At 39.8% G+C, this 18875-nt stretch overlaps 1 protein-coding gene across 3 annotated transcripts in view; it reads left to right on the top strand.

The window, feature by feature from the left end:
- Window positions 1–6298: 6298 nt before the first annotated feature.
- Window positions 6299–18875, top strand: part of DPYS (dihydropyrimidinase) — a 30955-nt gene continuing 18378 nt past the window's right edge. The window contains exons 1-4 of one of the 3 annotated variants that reach the window (XM_068183100.1): window positions 6299–6695; window positions 9921–10079; window positions 12265–12444; window positions 13176–13365. In XM_068183100.1, coding sequence (XP_068039201.1) covers window positions 6426–6695; window positions 9921–10079; window positions 12265–12444; window positions 13176–13365 — 799 coding nt within the window. In that variant the 5' untranslated portion in view covers window positions 6299–6425. The remainder of the gene's footprint in view (window positions 6696–9920; window positions 10080–12264; window positions 12445–13175; window positions 13366–18875) is intronic. The other 2 variants (XM_068183082.1, XM_068183091.1) reach the window with 2 other exon arrangements.

An 18875-nucleotide genomic window follows, 5' to 3' on the forward strand; every position in this document is an offset into this window, starting at 1 on the left:
TTATATTACACTGCACAAAGGAGTTTTTTGTTTTGGTTTTTTTTTGAGGCAACCTATTGCAGGAGACATTCCCAAAAATAAGTCTAATGGACAGGACATGTCAAATCAGCAGATAAGAGAAAGAAAGGAGTTATGGTTTAGTGTGGGCTTCCTTACAAATAATAAGGTTTTCTTATGCAAAATGTAAAGGACAAAGAAATAAACTTGCTTTAAAGAATAAGAACATGATCCCTGAAATAAGCATACATTGTGCATATTATCTAACAGAGGCAGGTGTCTGAATTCAGAGCAGAAATCTCAGATTTCATTACAACATTGTTGACTTGTGGTGTTACAGAGGTTTAATAGAATTACATTTGTACCTTTGCAGTGAAATAATCATGCATCTGAAGGTGTGCCAACAGAACTGAAGAAATAGATTTATCTACTTTTCCAATTTATATAATTGAGGAAAAAAAAACTGGTAAAATATATTGATTTAAATCTGTAATCTTTCCTGTGGTTAGTTAAGAACCACCTTGAACAGTCACAGTTGGAGGAAGAAGTTCTTGTGCACCAGAGGAAAAAGAGGAGCAATATAGAAGATAGTGAGGAATGTCGTAAACTGACATTGTATTTCTGCAGTGGCCCAGCAAGGAACAGAGATGTTCAGTTTTGCTTTCTCTCATATACTCTGTTGGCCAGCAGTTACAGTTCTGACTTTGTGTTCTTTCAATAAATGATGAGTTCGAGAGTTTGAGAAGATACAACTACTATTTTGCAGTGTTTCTTTTAGACAATGCATTACTAAATATAACCGTTTCCAAAGATTGCTAATCCCTGTGCTTTTGTGGTTATATTTCTTGGAGTTTGGAAAAATCCCACCTGAGAACTTAGTTTCTTTGACTGAGATTATGCACTGGGAAGTAACTGACAGGTATGATGAGGTTTTTTGTTGTTTTTTTTGTGTTTGTTGTTTTTTTTTTTTTTTTTTTTTTTCTCCAGAGCACTGTGAGACTTAGAACTTCAATGCCTGAGTTGAGCTGTCGCACGCATATTTAGAAAGTGGACGTTTTATTGGACCCTTATTGAGCCAATGAATAGTGAAAAGAGGAAAGAGCTCTTAGAGAGAGTATGAGGGTTTCTTAGTTCCTCTTCTGCTGGATTCCTGGTCATTCCTTTTTCTTCATTGGTTTTACTGTCTGTGGTTCACCATTTGTGTTGATCAAAGAGGAGGAGGCACTTGACGTTATGAAAATGAGAGAACAGTCTACTTATTGTTTCTCTAAAAAGTAGAATGGTCTTCAGCACACACACACCTTTGACTGCCTTCCTTTGTGTCACACATGTGGGACGCAAGGCTGGGTGCTAATGGACTTCATCACTGCTGATGTATTTGGGGAAAGACTAGCACTAGGATGTAGCCTAGTACTTCAGAGAGCATATTTATAGTTCAGGTGATGTGGAACTAGAGGATTGAACTCCTTCCTTAATGTTCTTTTGCCTTGTTTTATTATAGAAAGCCATGGGGCACTCTTGCTAGTTTTGGAAAGCTTTTACAACTGAAGAAGGCTTGGGAGCTTAGGTTTTGAAACCTCACCACTTGTTCGTGTCTGAAAATCCATCTCATTAAAGTAGCCAGCAGACTCTTCTGAAGACTTGTGAGGTTTTGACAAGGGCACCTGACTCATCTCACAATTACAAAGACTTTACAAGTGCAATTACATTTAGACCACCTGGTTTTATTGAATGAATGTTAAATTCCCACTGCAAAGAAGAGTGTGAATGTAAATCCCAGGTGAACAGGCATTATGGATTTTTTTTATAGGAGTTGCAAAGAAATGCCTACTGAGTATTCAGTCCTTCTGACTTTCTGAATATGGCAAAAGATAACCATTCTTTCCTTTCTGCAAATCCAGTGTGCACCTCAAACTCACCAATTCTCCAAAACTTTGTGCTTTATCCATCATTACTGAAAGTTGATGGCACTGTTTTTATTAATTTTCTTATATTGCAAATGTGGTTCATGATCCAGTCTTTCTTCCTTGGTGGAAAGTTGTCAAAAATAAGTAATATTATGAATTGCACATCTTCGTTAGCCGAGCTTTCTTTCTGCTGCTCATTATCAACCTCTAGTTTCCTTCACAAAATGTCTCTGTTTGTTCAAAAGCCTATTTGTCTTCTGCTCCTGCATTTTGAGATACATTTCAGTTTCACCAAATTTAATTTGACGGTTAATGCCAGTAAGAGTCCTGGAGTTAAGAAAAAGCTGAAAACGCTGTGATAATAGAAATGCTTTACAGCACTAGGGTATGGTAAGAAGAATGTGAAAATGGAAGCAAAGGGAAGAGTAAGGTGTAATAATTACAGGAGAAGTTAAAAATAAACAGTATTTTATGCAGGCAGGTAGCAGTTAAAAGGTTCCAGGATGAAGTGGGTGAGAGTATGTGTGTCTCAGAAGACTTTGAACTGATGGTGTCTGCATTATAATGACTTTTAGATGTCCTCAAGGTTTGCTGGATGTTCCAAACTTCGGTCCTCTGTTTCTTGCAAACTTATTCCTCAATTTGCTAAATTATTTTCATTTGGTAATTCAGGGACATGGATTGTGTTTCCTTTAGGGTTGTTCAAATGGAATCAGTTAATCATTAGGCTACTGAGAAACCTCTTATGATTGCATTTGTGTGATAGTTGCACTAAACAAGACACTCCATATTTAGATTTCTAGGATTATTTGCTAGACACAACAAAAACATTAGCATATGATTCAACTTCAGATTTGTGAGCTTGGGAAGACTTTCTTCAGTGGCTCTCAAATTGTTGAGCTACTATGTAATATTTTAGCATCAGTAATGTTTCCTAACAGGAAATTTCTCTGCAGGGTTGTGGTTTAAGCCCAGCTGGTATTTGATCACTACACAGCCACTCACTCAATTGGCTTAGAAGGGTGATAGCGTGAAAACTTGTGGGTTTGAGATAATGACATTTTAATAGGTAAAGCAAAAACTGCACTTGTGAGCGAAGCAAAACTAATTCATCCCTCACTTCCCAGGGGCAGGCTGTTGTTCTGCCATCTCCAGAAAAGCAGATCTCCACCATCCACTAACAGTGGCTTGAGAAGACAAATGCTATATATGCCGAATGTCCTCCCCTTCCTTCTTCTTTCCCCAGCTTTATATGCTGAGCATGACACCATATGGCCTGGGGTATTCTTGTGGTCAGTTGGGGTCAGCTGTCATAGCTTTGTCCCCTTCCAGCTTCTTGTGCACCCCCAGGCTCCTCGCTGGTGGGGCAGTATGAGATGCAGAAAATCCCTTGACGTAGTGCAAGTGCTGCTCAGCAATAATGAGAACTTTCCTTTGTTACTAACACTGCATTCAGCACAGATGCAAAACACAGCAATACCAGGTACTATGACAGAGTTTAACTCTCTTCCAGCCCAGACCACTTCAACAGTGCAGACTCAGACCTGTCGCCCTGATTTCTTAGGATTTTCTAAAGCCTTCTGAATTTACATTCTTGTAGAGAACTTTCTCACGCAACTTTCTGTAAACAACCTATTGTTTTGCATTCTTTCATAGAGGCGGAGAAATTTGATAGACTGGTAGTTTGTCCAGTGTCGTTGGAGAGGTGGCACGTTCACCTTCCAATCCACTGGCACCTTTTGAGAACTATAAATGATTGGAGTCAGAAAAAATAAATTAGTCTCTTCATGGTGACCAAAGCTGTGGTGCGTCGTTTTTCCTTGTGTCCTCTGGTGACACAGACCATTGATTATGGAGCAAAGATTGTTTTAAACTCTGCAAAGAGAAGGAGAAAAAGGTAAAATGTTTTGTGGGTAAGTAAATACTATGAAGTCAATTAGGAGCCAGGATCCCTGTTGCAGCAGCAGTAGATATTCAGTGATCACTATGAATGTAGGGCCAGCTGTCTTCTCTGAGTATCTTAAGTATTATTTCTGCTCCACCAGTGGTATTTCAGGCTGTTTTTTCTAGGGACAGCTGAGCTGTTAAATATTTACCAAATATACATAAATGCAACTGATGTGATATTATCTTTTTGGTCCAAATGGTTTAAATAAAAGGGCTGCTTAGACAGAGTCTTGTTATGTACCAATACGTTATTTAATGTGTTCAAAACCACCTGTGGGATGAATTCAATTTTCCTAGGTACAATATTGTAAGATGTCATGTTGCTGGTTTGTGGGCAGCTCTGCAATTCTGAACTGGGCATGAAGTTACAGATAGGAAGGTTTAGGCATTTAAGAGTAGGATCCAAAAAGTCTAAATTATCCAGGAGGAAATCAGAGGACGGGAAACAGAGTTTAAGCCTGTTCTTGTTCAGAAACAGACATAAATAGGACTTTGAGCTGTGCTACTCTTCATGCATTTATGTATGAAAGTTGTATCAGCTCTTTCCTGTGCAACACACATAGAAAGGGAACTGGATATCCCAGTGTGCACTATGATCTGCTGTGATGTGGCTGATCTGCCTTCAGATCTCCCTCTGCCCAATTTGGCAGAAGGATTTGAGCAGAAACAGTTTATGACTGCCACTGGCCCAAGAGCATACTCAGAGATTACCATCTAGGTCTGTCATGTAAAAACACCTTTCATAGAAAATACTAAGTAATCATTGGCCAGGGAGAAATTACAAGAAAGTGACTATTTTATTTTGGGTTGGCAGTTTAGATACTGAAGTGGTACTGAAATTTCAGGGTGAAGTCTCTTTGCCAATAAATACTGTAAAATCTGTTCATCCTGTTCTACATCAAATCATTAAATATCCATTGGGGTTGGCATAGGAACTTAACTGCTATACATGATCAGATGAACCTCTGACTTTGCTACCCCCTCTCCTCACTTAACAAAGGTCATTTAATTTATGCAAAGTGAAGCTGCTTTTCCAAATGAGTTTTGACCTGTTTTGTTGCTGTGTCAGGTTATTAATCCCAGTAGGTCTCTGTTCTGTTGCACAAAAGTGAGGTGTAAGACAAGATACTTTGGGATGAGCAGATAGAAAAGTAAATGTATGGTAATGCTCTCTTACCCATCATAAGGGAAGGAACAAAGGTGACATGCTGATGGGAAAGTGAGATTTTTCCAAATCTTGTGTGCTGTGTCTAAATGGCTTTTTGGTGCCCTGTGTGGTACTCTATTTGGTACACTCTCACAGCCCTCAGAGACAATGTTCTATCTTGCTAAATCATCACCACTGAACTGGAAGAGGTGAGGGGATGAAGATGCAAGTGCTCAGTAGATTTAGGGACACACTTGAGCAGTGCCATGTCACTGCTGAGTAAGCAAATCCAGGGTTATGGAAGAAGTGGGAAAATGCCATAGAAACTGGTGCCTCTGAGATGGTACAGAGCAGGTCTTTCCTCTTCTGTGCCAGTCTTCAGCTCATTTTCCAGTTGTCTTTGTTTTACTTTCCCACCTCTTTTTCAAGGTGTGTATTCCAAAACACACAAGCCACCTCCTGCCAAGGTCACACCAGCCTTGTGTGAAACCCACCACGGAAGATCCTGACTTTCCCCTGGCCCTCGGGAAGGGCTCCCGTGGGGCCAGCACAGCCGGGGCAGGCAGTGGTTGTGTGGGCAGCAGTGAGGGGGGTGTGGTGAGCACGGGCCGGGCCTGCCGGCCGCGCACAGCGGGGCCGTGGGGCAGATGGAGCATCAGATACTGAAATGTGATTTTCACGTGGATGTTGGCACAAGCACCCCAGCTTTCCCCTCAGGCCAGAGCACTGTCCATGTGGTGTCATTGCAGTGGCAGGGGGAAGCTGTGTTTGGATCCTGAGGGTGATGTGTCCCAAGTCCTCTGAGAAACAGCTTGGGAGCAGTGTGGACCCCACCATCTCCACTGAGAAGGATGCAGCACTTGGGTCACCAGAGCACTGCACTCTGTCTTTCCCTTTGCATGGGCTGGACCCACAGGCTCCCCAGACATGGCTGCCGGAAGCTCAGGTCATCCCTGGGCTCTCCGGCTGCTTCTGTGGAGAGCTCCGGTCACCCTTGATTTCCTAAAATGTGGCTGCAAAGAACTTAGTTTTTGCTTTTGGGCACTACAAGATGACAAAATATCCAAATTTTCAAAGCAGCTCAGCAAGTTGCAAACCCCCAGGTGCACAGGGCAAGCTGGAGCGCGTGCTGGGAGAACACCCCAGACCCCCTGGAAGCCTGGCTCACTTTGTCCAGGCAGAGTCCGGAGCAGAAAGGGCCCAAGGGCAGCGCCCTGCTCCCATCCGTGTCACTGGGCTGCACGGGAGGAGGGAGGTGGAGCTGCCGGGGGCAGAGGGGAGAGTTCTCCGGTGTCTGTTTAAAGAGCGTGGCGTGGTGTGGGTTTAGGGCCATTTGGAGAGAGCTGCTGCTCGGGGAGGAGGGGGCAGTGAAGTACTCTGAGGCAAGAGCAACTTTCTGAGCTGAGGCCTCACTCTCACCTGCTGGCATGCCACCCCGAACCCGGGCTCAGTGGAGACTTTTGATCAAAGGGGGAAAAGTTGTGAATGATGACCTCTCTGTGATGGCTGATGTGTACGTGGAAGATGGAGTGGTGCAGCAGGTGGGACCAAACCTAAACCCAGAGCCCTCGACTGGACTCGTTGTGCTGGACGCGACCAACAAGCTGGTGATCCCTGGGGGCATTGATACTCACACACACATGGAGTTCCCTTTCATGGGAAGCAGGTCAAAAGATGACTTCTATACTGGAACCAAGGTGGGTGCACATGTGCATGTCTGTGTGTGCATCTGGGCTTTCTCAGAGGGGGTACCTGCTGGTTGTCCAGTATTATTTCTAAAAGAGAGAACAGAATGTGAATCAAGCGTGGCCAGTTTCTCCTGTCCCTTTGACCAGGGCATTGTTGTAAAGCAGTTGGGGTACTCAGAGGTCCACCCTCAACCAGTATGATGTTTGGGCTCCTTCAGAAACTATTGTGATTGCAGGGGTCAAGTGGGGCAGGCATTAACCCTGGCTGTCAGCATGCAGACTACAACCTGCTTTGGTGCATGCATCAAGCTTCATACTTCTCTGAGCAAAGGTTAACTGAAACAACAGTTTAATTCCACTGTGCTGTTTGAGCACTTCTGTGGTAATCTGATCTTTCTCCTCTGTTAGCATAAGGGAATGCAGACTTTTTTTCTGTCATTCACTTTGGTGGTTACTGTGTCTCTCAATGAAAGTCCACTTCAAATACACTTTATTAAAGTACTTAATTTCTCCCAGTTTTACATTTGGAGTGGGTTTTTTTCCAGCTTTTTAGCTGATCTTATTATATTCCCTGAATATGAATAGTGTATCAATTACTGATATTAACAGTATTATGCATCATCTCCATACAGTTTCGATAACCAAAATTTTCAAGGTGCTTTTCTAAGAGCTTTGTTGTGCAGACTGAAATCCTTTGTTCACAGAAAGGATCACATTGCCCTGCTTGGCTTGTCTGCTAGCCATTACCTTCACAGAGACTGTTATACCCAGTTCCTCTCACTGGAGAACTGGGGTTTACTAAAAAGCAGAAAATAAGTTTTTAAGGTTTTCTGAGTAACTCTGAGGTACTCACAGAACAGGGAGGCTGCAAAACAGAGGCTGCATATGCAAAACAGGATGTCCAGATAGTCACTTCAGTGCCTACAAGAAAATTCTAGATCCAGCTTAGCAATCAGATGTCAAAAAATTTGATTTTGTGGCTATTCTTAACCCAGGTCAAAGTGTGGAAAGTGTTCAGACCTATTCACTGAAGGTCATCATCTGACAAATATTTTGTCAAGAAATTCAGTGAGACAGAGTTGTATTCTAACTATTGTGAAATATGCTACAATGATTAGCTAAGATTTACCCATTCAGTTGAATAAGTAAAGGCACTTTACAGATAGAGGGGGGAAAAGGATGTAAGAATAAAAAGAGACTTTGAGTGGAGTTGTGGAACCCATGATGTTTCTTTTTTCTTGAAGTCTATAAACTTTCTTTAAATCCTGTTTAACAAACAAGTCAATCAGTCTTGCTGAAAAATATTTGACAGTTTGAAAAACTTTTCCTGGAGAAAATGTTTTCCTCAATTAATTAGAGATTACAAATACTCGTGTAACTCTCCAAACTTCTCTTTTTGCAAAATATACTGACATATTTACAATTATTCTTTTGATTTCTAAGTGAACAGAAGGAAGAAAGAGACTAATTGTTGTAGAAAAAGGAAGAGTAATATGTCATGAGGGACCTGGACAGCCTGCATAGATGGGCTGAGTCCAACAATACAAGGTTTAACAAGTCTAAGTGCAGTGTCCTGCACTTTGGCCACAACAACTCCCTGCAGCGTTACAGGCTGGGGACAGAGTGGCTGGACAGTGCCCAGGGGATCTGGGGGTGCTGGTTGACAACAGACTGAACATGAGCCAGTGTGTGCCAGGTGGCCAAGAAGGCCAATGGCATCCTGGCCTGTGTGGCCAGCAGGAGCAGGGAGGTCATTCTTCCACTGTACTGGGCATTGGTGAGACCACACCTTGAGTGCTGTGTCCAGTCCTGCGCCCCTCAGTTCAGGAAGAGCATTGAGGTGCTCAAATGCATCCAGAGAAGGGCAGCAAGGCTGGTGAAGGGTCTGGAGCACAAGCCCTGTGAGGAGCAGCTGAGGGAGCTGGGGCTGTTTAGCCTGGAGGAGGCTCAGGGGAGACCTCAGCTGTTTCTGCAAACCCCTGAAAGGACGGTGCAGGCAGGTGGGGCTTGGTCTCCCAGGCAACCCACAACAAGACAAGGGGACACAGTCTTAATCTGCGCCAGGGGAAGTTTAGGCTGGACATTAGGAAAAAATTCTTCACAGAAGGAATGATTGGGCATTGGAATTGGCTGCCCCGGGAGGTGGTGGAGTCACCATCCCTGGAGGTGTTTAAAAAAAGACTGGATGTGTCACTTAGTGCCATGGTTTAGTTGATAAGGTGGTGTTAGGTCATAGGTTGGACTTGATCTCAGAGGTCTTTTTGAACCTAGCTAATTCTGTGATTCTCTGATCCTGTGAATTTGAACTGTGCATATTTTGATCTGAATTGGTTGTTACCGTTTTGCAAAGGGACATTGTTCAGAGCAATAGAGAGAATTTCTTTTGCTAATCTGGAAGAAAGCAGCAATTACTACAAAGGAACTGTATTGGATCAATTTCTTTTAGTCAAGGATCTGGCATCTGAGTAACTTTTTTCCCTTCCAAAGGCAAGAAAAGTAATAATTCAGTTGTCCATAAAGAAGAGTGGAAATTATTTGCTAAAAAGCAATTTTTGATCAGCATTCATCTGTTAAGTAAAGTTGTAGTTTATTTTATTACTTGACAACAATTATGTAGAGGATGAAAATTCCTCATTCTATTTAAAACCCTCTATACAGTTTTACTAAATGTTATCCTGTTACTAATAAAAATGTGCTTTTAAACACTTGTAAAATATTTTAGTATTAGTCAAGAATTTGTGGGTTTTCATATTGTATTTTCAAACTCAATGGGGTTTTTTGTTGTGTATTTGCCCCTTAATTCTTGCCTGTCACTCAGTCTTGTTTTTTCTACTACACAGACTCTGAGGAAGCACATCTCTAGTTGATTGTGCTCTTCTAATAATGTTCTTCCTCAGTCATTCCACACACTTGAGGAACATCACTGATGCATGAACACTACAGATACATCTCCAAATCTTTTATAAGGTTTTGTACATGAAGAGAAGCTTCTCCTTCAGCATGAGAATTTCACTTGGATTCTCTTGAGCATGGTTTTGAGAACGTTTTTCTAAAAGCAAATGAAATTAATCTCCATAATCATTTTTCAAGTCTGGACTTACTTTACTCAGGAGAAGTCCTCAGTGGCTTTTGGCTTTTCAGTCTATCCAGATTAATTGATGTAAGGGAGTTGGAGAGGGTGGGAGGAAATTTGCGTTCTTTCTGATTGCTAAATATTAACTTTGTTCTTTTCAGGCAGCTATAGCAGGAGGAACCACTATGATCATCGACTTTGCCATCCCTCAGAAAGGTTGTTCTCTTACTGAAGCTTTTGATACATGGAAAAGCTGGGCAGACCCTAAAGTCTGCTGTGATTATTCATTGCATGTGGCAGTTACATGGTGGAGCAACAAGGTAGACACAAGAGCTGATTTAAATTCCATAAATTTGTGCCACACCTGATTCGAATCAGTCTTCACATGCTAAATATTGCTTGCTGGTTAGTGGTTTTGTGATTAAAACAACGTTTGAAATAGCCCACACCCTTCTGAGAGTATATGTATTTGAAAGTCTGCAGATAGCCAATATCTCTGGATTATACTGCACAAAGTTAAAGGTAGGGATTGTGCAAGACCAAGAGCAGGCAGGTCAGAGAAGGAAAGAGGTGTTTACAATAATTTTGTCTTTTGTTGCTTGAACACTTGATATTTTATGCTTCTGATGAGTTTTGGTAATTTTAGTTGCTTTTTTTTTTTGGTTTTTTTTTTAGTAAAGGTATACATGAAAAATATGGTACTTGACTTTCGTTTGTAGAGGAAATGAAATTTTTTCCTGGGTGACTGCAGTAAAACCCATTTAAAGTAAAGCAGGACTGTAGCCAAGAGTACATTGAATGTGAAATAATCTTAAAAACCTTTTTTGAATTTACATATGGGAGAATCACCTTTGCTGAGTGAATGTTTGCTGATAGCCTGAAAGCTTTACTGATAAATTAATTTTTCAGGTGCTTGATATCTATTTGAATGAGACCCATGTTTTACAAGATGACTTTGGATTCTCAGAGAACTATGCATCAGTACACAGATATATTAAGTAAATTCCTATTTTATATATGGGTACTTCTTCTAATTTTTAAATTCTAAAATATATGCACCAAAGCCTTCATTCTGCAAACAACACATCTTTAGTGTTCTGTGTACTGAGTGCTAAAATAGGCTGACCACAACTTCTAACTTAAGGCAAAGTCGTGAAATAAATTCTCCAATGAAATTTGAGTAATGTGCATTGGAAACAGCCTCAGCAGACAACAGTGAAATTGTATTGATGAATCAAATAAAAATAGGGAGATGTAAATCAATTAAATGTTCTAGTTCATATTAAGAATGTAACTGTTTATAAAGGCCAAGATTAAAAGAAATAGGTTGGGCATTTGGTAGCTGCAAAAGGCCTGGGTGAAAAAGACTGATATGTCATGCCCATCTGATCACTTCTCATCTCATCAGGATTTGAACTATGAATTAAAAGCATATATTCTTGACAATGCCTTCTGTTAGTTGTAGTAAACAGTGAAGAGGATAAATGACATGCCTCTATATTTGTGCCAGAGCAGGGCCTTCTGTCATGTGTTTATTTGATAACTCCCACTCGAGATGTGCTCCCATTCCTCCTCTGGATAACTAAAAAAATTTCCTTGAATTTTTTCCATATCTTACCCTTCTTGGGCAGACCCAACCAGATTATTAGAGAGAAGATGAAAAATAATATTTTACTTTTTGAAAGGAATTAATCCCATGGAAATTGTAATATCATTACAGATACATGTCAAATATTGTAACCATCATTTTACTGGGAAGGGAGAGCCAAAGTTATGTAATATATGTTTCTAGCTAACCAGTTGTGCGAGAAATCTTTAGACTACCTTTAGACTAAGATATGTGTCTTTCTTTCTTTGTGATGTTATGTTTTGCTGGGCTTCATAGGCTCTAGCAGAAGCAGAGAATCCTAATAAGTATTGAATTAAAAAAAAAAAAAAAAAAAAAAAAAAAAAAAAAAAAAAGCTGGCCTGCACTTAGCATTTTGTAGCTGTAGCTGTTTTGTTTGACAACAAAATGTTTCAAAAGGCTGTGTGTGTTGTTTAGAGTAAGGACAAAGTTCAAAAAGATGAAATCTTTTCTGTCACTGTATTGTTTGGTAGAAGCTGTAGCCCGTTGCAATCCAATTTTGAAAATCAGTTTTGCACAAATGTCCATGTTGTGTGAGTTGGACACATTGATTGTAATATTAGAATGGGTGTTTTCAACATCAGGAGGTTTATTTCAAATAAAATTCTGCCTCATTACCTTTTGTAAAAAGCATTCCCTCCTGCAATTAACTTGTGCTTCCAATATTTGCACTGCAGTGCTACTCTTTTATATATTCTGAAAATCAATTAGATGCAAGAAGAAGACATATTTAAAGATTAAGTTAGTCTTTAAATATGTGACTTGGGCCATTTGTACTGAACATATGTTTGATGGGTGAGTAAAGGTTCACCATTTATGCTTAAAATTTCTTTATACATAATTATTAATATGTAAAATATAATTGCTGTATTTTTCAGGTGAAGCAAGAAATGGAAAGTCTTGTTCAAAACAAAGGTGTCAACTCCTTCAAGATGTTTATGGCCTATAAAGATATATACATGGTCAATGATGAGGAGCTATATGAAGCCTTTTCCTGCTGTAAGGAACTTGGGGCAGTTGCTCAAGTCCATGCAGAGAATGGAGAACTAATTGCACAGGTGCACATTTGACATTTTGTCCATCAAAGTCAGGAATATAGGTGATCCTAACCCTAGGTCTCTCCAGCCATAGTCATCTCATGTAACAGAAGCAAATCCAGAAGTATGGAGAAAGCTCCACTGACTGGGCACAGAAGTCTCAACATCCCTCTATGCATAGCTTCACTTCTTCCTTGCTACTGCCACCTTAGTGCTGTGTGGAGGCACTGAGAATTCTGGGGCCCTGAGGGTGTAACTACACTGGTGATACTCAACATCAGTGATAACTCGAGGGGCTAAAATAGAATAATTTCTTCAGCTATTCTAGTCAATAGCACCCCAGGTCCTGTAACGGAAATTAATTCATTGATAAATAATCTCAAATCAGCAAATCTAAAATTCCTGGAACAGAGTGGAGACAAAACCTTTTGGCCTCTTAAAACCTTGGAGTTTTCAGAGGCTCTGGAGATGCATTTTTGTGCTTAGTAAGAATTTTTTCCTTTTTTCTTTCCAATGAGGGTTAGTAGCATCATTGGACATCCTTGGCCATGATATTTAGGTGTATGTATTGAGAGAGCAGTAGGGTTTTCAAGAGCAGTGATTTAATCCTGCAAGCCAGTGAAGTGTGTTCTTTGAATTTACTTAGGTATTCAGAGACCTGAATTTATTGATATATTAGATTTCAGATAAAACTACAGGAACTTATTAGATACATTTTAACTGACTATTTCATGCTTTTGTTTGGTCTTCAGGGTGCAAAGAAGATGCTGGCAATGGGAATAACTGGCCCTGAGGGTCATGAACTGTGTCGTCCTGAAGAAGTGGAAGCTGAAGCTACACAAAGAGCAATTACCATAGCAAATGCTGTAAACTGCCCCCTTTATGTAGTCCATGTAATGAGTAAATCTTCAGCAAAGGTGATAAGTAATGCACGAAGAGAAGGTAAAAGTTGTAATTCTTTTATGCTTGGACAATGGCATTGGAGGAAGGGTCACAGAAAACCAAACACAGCATTAGTGTCTTACTTTTCATGGGTATCATAAGCCTCAGATCGTGAATTTCTTGGAGCAGGATGTCTAAATTGTGTGTGCGCGCGCGTGTGTGTGTATGTGTGTGTATGTGTGTTGTCAGGCCCAAAGGGAAGCAGTGTGGAAGAACAGCACCTAGAATTGAGACTTTCCCTTCTCCCCAGAGCAAACTTTTTTCTCTTTGTACTGTCAAAGTACAGGCCAAGGTCAAAGTGATCGCCAGAACAGCTTTATTGCATTAAAAATTATGTGACCTGTTCAGGACAATAAATATTCTACTGTTCTCCTCTCTTGAGTTTGTCTGCAAGACTTTACCAGATACCTTGATGAGAAATTCTATAGCAGAGACCACACCATATTTTTACAGATAGTGCCATGATGACTCCTATTCACTGGGCATTTAAAGTCATGGTGAAGATGACAGTGTTTGAAAGTCTTGATTTCCATCAGTGCAGAGTTGCTCAGGTTTGCACTGCAGTGTTCACAAATAACTCTGGTCAGCCAAGGGGACCTGACTTTCCTATTAGGTAGACTAGAAGCAGCCTGAAGGCCTAGGTATTCAGGATGTTTTGTCTCCTCATCTATAAGTTCATCCAGAGCAGCACATGGAACAACAGCACTGTGAGGAGACATTATCAAGGTGGAAGGAGCAGGATAGGAGCCCAAGATTTGGAGGACCTAAAATTATTTGTCCTCATTATCTTTTTACATCTTTTTTACTATGTTTTTACATCTTTTGCATTTACAGCTTGTTTTCACCTGACTTGGTATGAATTTCATACAGACCTCAGTTTCCCTACTTCTTGTCTTTAGATAGGGCCTACACAGAGGGCATAGATTATTAATATTAAAATGCAGAGTATGAGATCATGATAAATCAACACAGTGTGGTGTCATTGTACTAATATAGATGGATATGTTTATGCAAAATATGTATGACCATGACTTCTAGTAAGATTTAGCAGTAATTCAAGTTTGTAAAAGAACTTACTAAAATATATTGTATTGGCACATCTTTTTGTACTGTGCTATATTGGATTCCTCCACTAGATGCCAGTGCTGCCAGGAATGTGGATTCTATCCATCGGTTGGTTGTATATTCACAGGCATCATGTGAACATTAGCTACAAGAAGTTATGACAACAGTGAAATACCCAAATTAAAGATGAAAAACTGGCTGTGAAGACCTAAGCCAGTGTTTTATAATACACTGTTCAAGAAAATAATTTTATGCTGACAGTAAATACTGTAAAACATTGATTAGGCGTGAGTTGTAAGAATCTACAGTGCCAGTTTGATTACTGAGGATAGATGTATGCCTCTCCAAAATGTACTAAGAAAAAATTGGGACAGTTGATGCACATTGTGGTGTAAATTGTATTTTATAGCTTCCTGGGCTGCTGCAGTCAGATTCACCAATGCTTTCCTTTGTGCACAACAACATATAAAATATTTTCATAATTCATATTGATCTGCATAGAAGTATACTGTTTAGAAAAAAGAAATCTAAGATTGATTAAGAAATTACAAAAGATAACTTCAGTACCGCAAAAGTAGTTACAAGAATTGTAGTTTTTAATGAGATTGATCTGTATGAATTTTGGTAATTGGAAATTCACTATTGTTGCTTTCAGTCGAAGTTATTTTTCATTTTTCAGTAAAGAGTGGTAATAAAAAGCAAAGAGTTACAGACAAAAAAAATATTCTCAAAGTATGGTATGAATGACAAAAATAAAACTCAAGTATTTTGATGAAAGATATTCCATTTGGACAGGTTAAAAACTACTCTAAATGTGAAAGTTGTGTATACTCTTAAATACTGGAAGCCTCTAAAGCATTTGGAATAATATTCACTCTAAAACAGTTTATGCATCTTTTCAAGATCATTTCTCCATGTCTTGATGCTAGCTTCCTGCTATTCACAATTGTGAAATTTTTCATGTTCCTTTTCAAGCACTTACCATGAAATACAAAGTGTGTGTGCATATTCATCCCTGCTCATGTCAGAGGAAAATTGATATCCCTTCCAATTCCATCACTGACCTCAGAAGGGGAAAAACGGATCTTCAGTGAGTGAAATCTATTTTCTGGTCGACAGTGTGATACCAGAATTGAATTGCAATTGCATTGCTTCTCAAATTCTATCGGATAGTGATTTTCTTAGTCAAAAATGTAACTCAGAGCCCAACTCTTCCTTGTCACTCATTTAGTTATACAAGGTGAGAGCTAATATTAGAGGCTGAATGCCAGATAGAGCTTGCTCAAGACAGTAGGCATAATTCTGTTGTCTTCAGTGAGCTATGGCTCAGACCTTGAAGGTTAAAATCAGTCATACACACTGTAAAGGAGCAGCAGTTCTTATTCTAGATTAAGCAAATTTAAGAGAATGAGGTGAGTGAAAGTCTTTCTTTCTCTCTTCCATGCCAGAGTTCACCATCTATGTCTGCTCTGATCTCCGGCAACACCACTCAAGGAAGGAAACCTCCAGATTATTAGCAGCATGTTTTTCATGTACATCTGCAATAGCTGCTGAATATTCAACAGGGAATCCAAAATTCCACATTGTGACCAAGTTGGAGAGGGACAGGCTAACTCATGTCCCCATCCTTTTATTTTTGGGGGTCTACCAACCTGTTTGCCAAAAGCAATGGTTCATCAGTTCTCCACTGAAAGGACCAAAGACAGCACTGCTGTGAGAACAGCACTGTGTGACAGGTGTGACAGTACTTCTGTCCTTGCTTGTCTTGGTGGGCTGTTTCTTCATCCCTGTGCAAAATATGACCTTGAATCTTGACAGAGTAGGTAGAGGAACTGTATTCTTCTACAAAAGGGCAGTTCGATATATTTGTGTGCATGACATTCTCATTCCCTTAAGTGGGAAGACAAAAGGCATTCTCTTCCTGCTATTGTGTAAAATCTTCCCTCCAGTGAGAATAAAAGGCTCAAGAGCTCTCATGTCAGGCAGTACAGCTCCTTCTCCTTTTTAGGATTACCTGATGTGAATTTACTGGGGAAAATTAATGTGGCCTTGTCACCCACTCCTGCCACCAGAAATGGCAGGAGAGAGCAAGGCTAATAAAATGTGATTTAGGGGTACATGATTTCTACTGTCTCCCCTTAAAAAATGTTTTCAATTTAAGCTAAATCTCAGCTAAAGCTGGAGACCATAGAATCACAGAGTGGTTTGGGTTGGAAGGGACCTTAAGGATATCATCCTGTGTGATGATTAAAGATCATGTCCCTTTCCTCATTTAATGTGATGCTACAGCCAGGAAATGGGACTTTCTACTGGAAATCCAGAGAGCACAATCTTACTGAAAAAGTAATTTTTTATAAAAGTTTCTCCTTCTAAAAAAAGTGCATAGAAATAGATGTCCTTAGGCAGATTCTAAGAAGCTTACTTAGGCTTACAAGATTGCTTCCTACCAACAGTCATGGGTTATGTCTCTTCTCAGTGAGAGGAAAGGCATGTCCATTGCTGAGGGAATACAAACTCTCAAGCTGATTCTGAGCACGGGAATGCAACTAAACATGTCAACTTTTTAGCTGTCTCATGCAGGACATCTCAGGTCCAGGCTGTATATAGCCTAATGGATGCAATGCTATCCCTGATTCAGTAAACCCTGCCTTGCAGTTCTGCTCCTTTCAGAGCACAGCTTGTGAGTATCTTTGCCCCATATGACCCTATCTTAAGTGCTTCTAACATTTCTACTAGAATAAGAACATATGGACCAGTTTTTGAAATCTGTAAATGTTAGTTGATGTTTATCAGTATTGCAACTCTTTTTGAGTTCTGGTAGGTGGTACAAAAATAACAATTGAATGCTCTTCTTTTCGATAAAGTAATCTATTAAAAATAGCTCTGGGTATTCAGGGCATCTGAAAAAAAGTCACCAAATACACAGCTGATTACCAGCTGCTCAGAGGTGTCAAAAAGACCAAACAGCAGAACACTTAGTGGTTCCTTTTTTAATTGAATGCTGGAAAATATAACAATTTGAAAGATGTGATTTATTACTTTATTACTTCACTTCTATGCCTATAGGCAGAAATCAATCAAGCTAGAAGAGCCTTAATGCAGAATTTCCTTGTTGCCAGTTCAGCTGAAAGAGCCTTAGTGCAGAATTTCCTTTTTACTAGGCTTAAAGTAGAATCTTGATATTATTGTATCCTTCAGGCTGGCTAGTCATGCCCAAGTGAAATGCATGAAAATGCACATTCAGCAGAACTGTCCAGAGGTAGTCTGTTGAAACTGCAGTGCTCAGACTCAAAATCACTTGAGGGAATAACTTCTACTCCTCCCCACTCATGGGAACAAAGGGAGCTGGTCAACTGAAACTCTGACTGCAGAAATACTGTCATCAGCTATGGTACATGAGTTAGAATCAGTTCAGCATATCCAACTGGGAGCTTGGAAACTTCTTTTCATTTTCATGTGGTGAAACTATGATGAGAAAATTATTTTCCTATTATTCTCTGAAGTATTTATTGAGCAAAAAAATATTCTTTTCATGTAATTTTAATTTTAATAATTTGTAGCTATGTCCTAATGTTTCATAGCTCAGGTTTACTTTGAATGAAAGCTTCTTTAGCTTGTTTAAATGTAGTAGGAGAGACACAAACCGCAATTCCCTTTCCCTCCCCTTTCTGGTGGCTTTGATAATGAAAAATCTGTCAAAAGACTAATAGGTAAATATGATAGATTGGTTATATATACCAGACCTTCTCTATATACATCTAGATTGGTGGCAGCCTACCCTCAAATACAATGTTTGGAGTTGGCCAGGGAAGGCCAAGGGTTCCTGCAAGAGTCTGGGAAGACCTTGAACTAAGGTGAATCAGGTTTCATCCTGATTTCATCCATTCTCCTGGTTTTATCCATGTCTCTTCTTAAGTTTCCTTATTCAGCTCTGAATTAAGAAAACAATCTGCTCAAATCACCTCATCAGTGAGTGGTCATATGACTTCCATGCATGGCCTCATAGTCAGTGCTTTTTGAGTTCCAAAAATAAGATGTAAAAAAACAGTAAATAACTGCCAAAGTCGTGTTTTCAAGTCTAAAAAATGGTGGTCTCCCACTGAGCTCAAATATTAATCTATAAAATATGTAAATAAGTGGAACTGAGAATGCTCCAAGCCAAAGCATCAATATGAGACAAGCACACTGAGCATATCAGAGTATGCTGAGGTGGTTGTAGCAAATTAGAAATGCTAATAGGGAGTCTTTAGGCTGTGGATGAAGTTGTACTAGGTAGTACTTGGAATAAATACAGTAACACCAGTAACATCAAAGCAGACCTCGACACCATGTAGAGACAAAGTTGTATGAGGCCTTTTAGCAAAACTAGCACCAAAGATTTCAGGAATGGCACTACTGCAATGAGAATCGTATTATGAAAATAACCGAGCTCCTCAGTAGCTTCC

This window comes from Anomalospiza imberbis, chromosome 1 (assembly GCF_031753505.1).
Source record: "Anomalospiza imberbis isolate Cuckoo-Finch-1a 21T00152 chromosome 1, ASM3175350v1, whole genome shotgun sequence".
NCBI lineage: Eukaryota > Metazoa > Chordata > Aves > Passeriformes > Viduidae > Anomalospiza > Anomalospiza imberbis.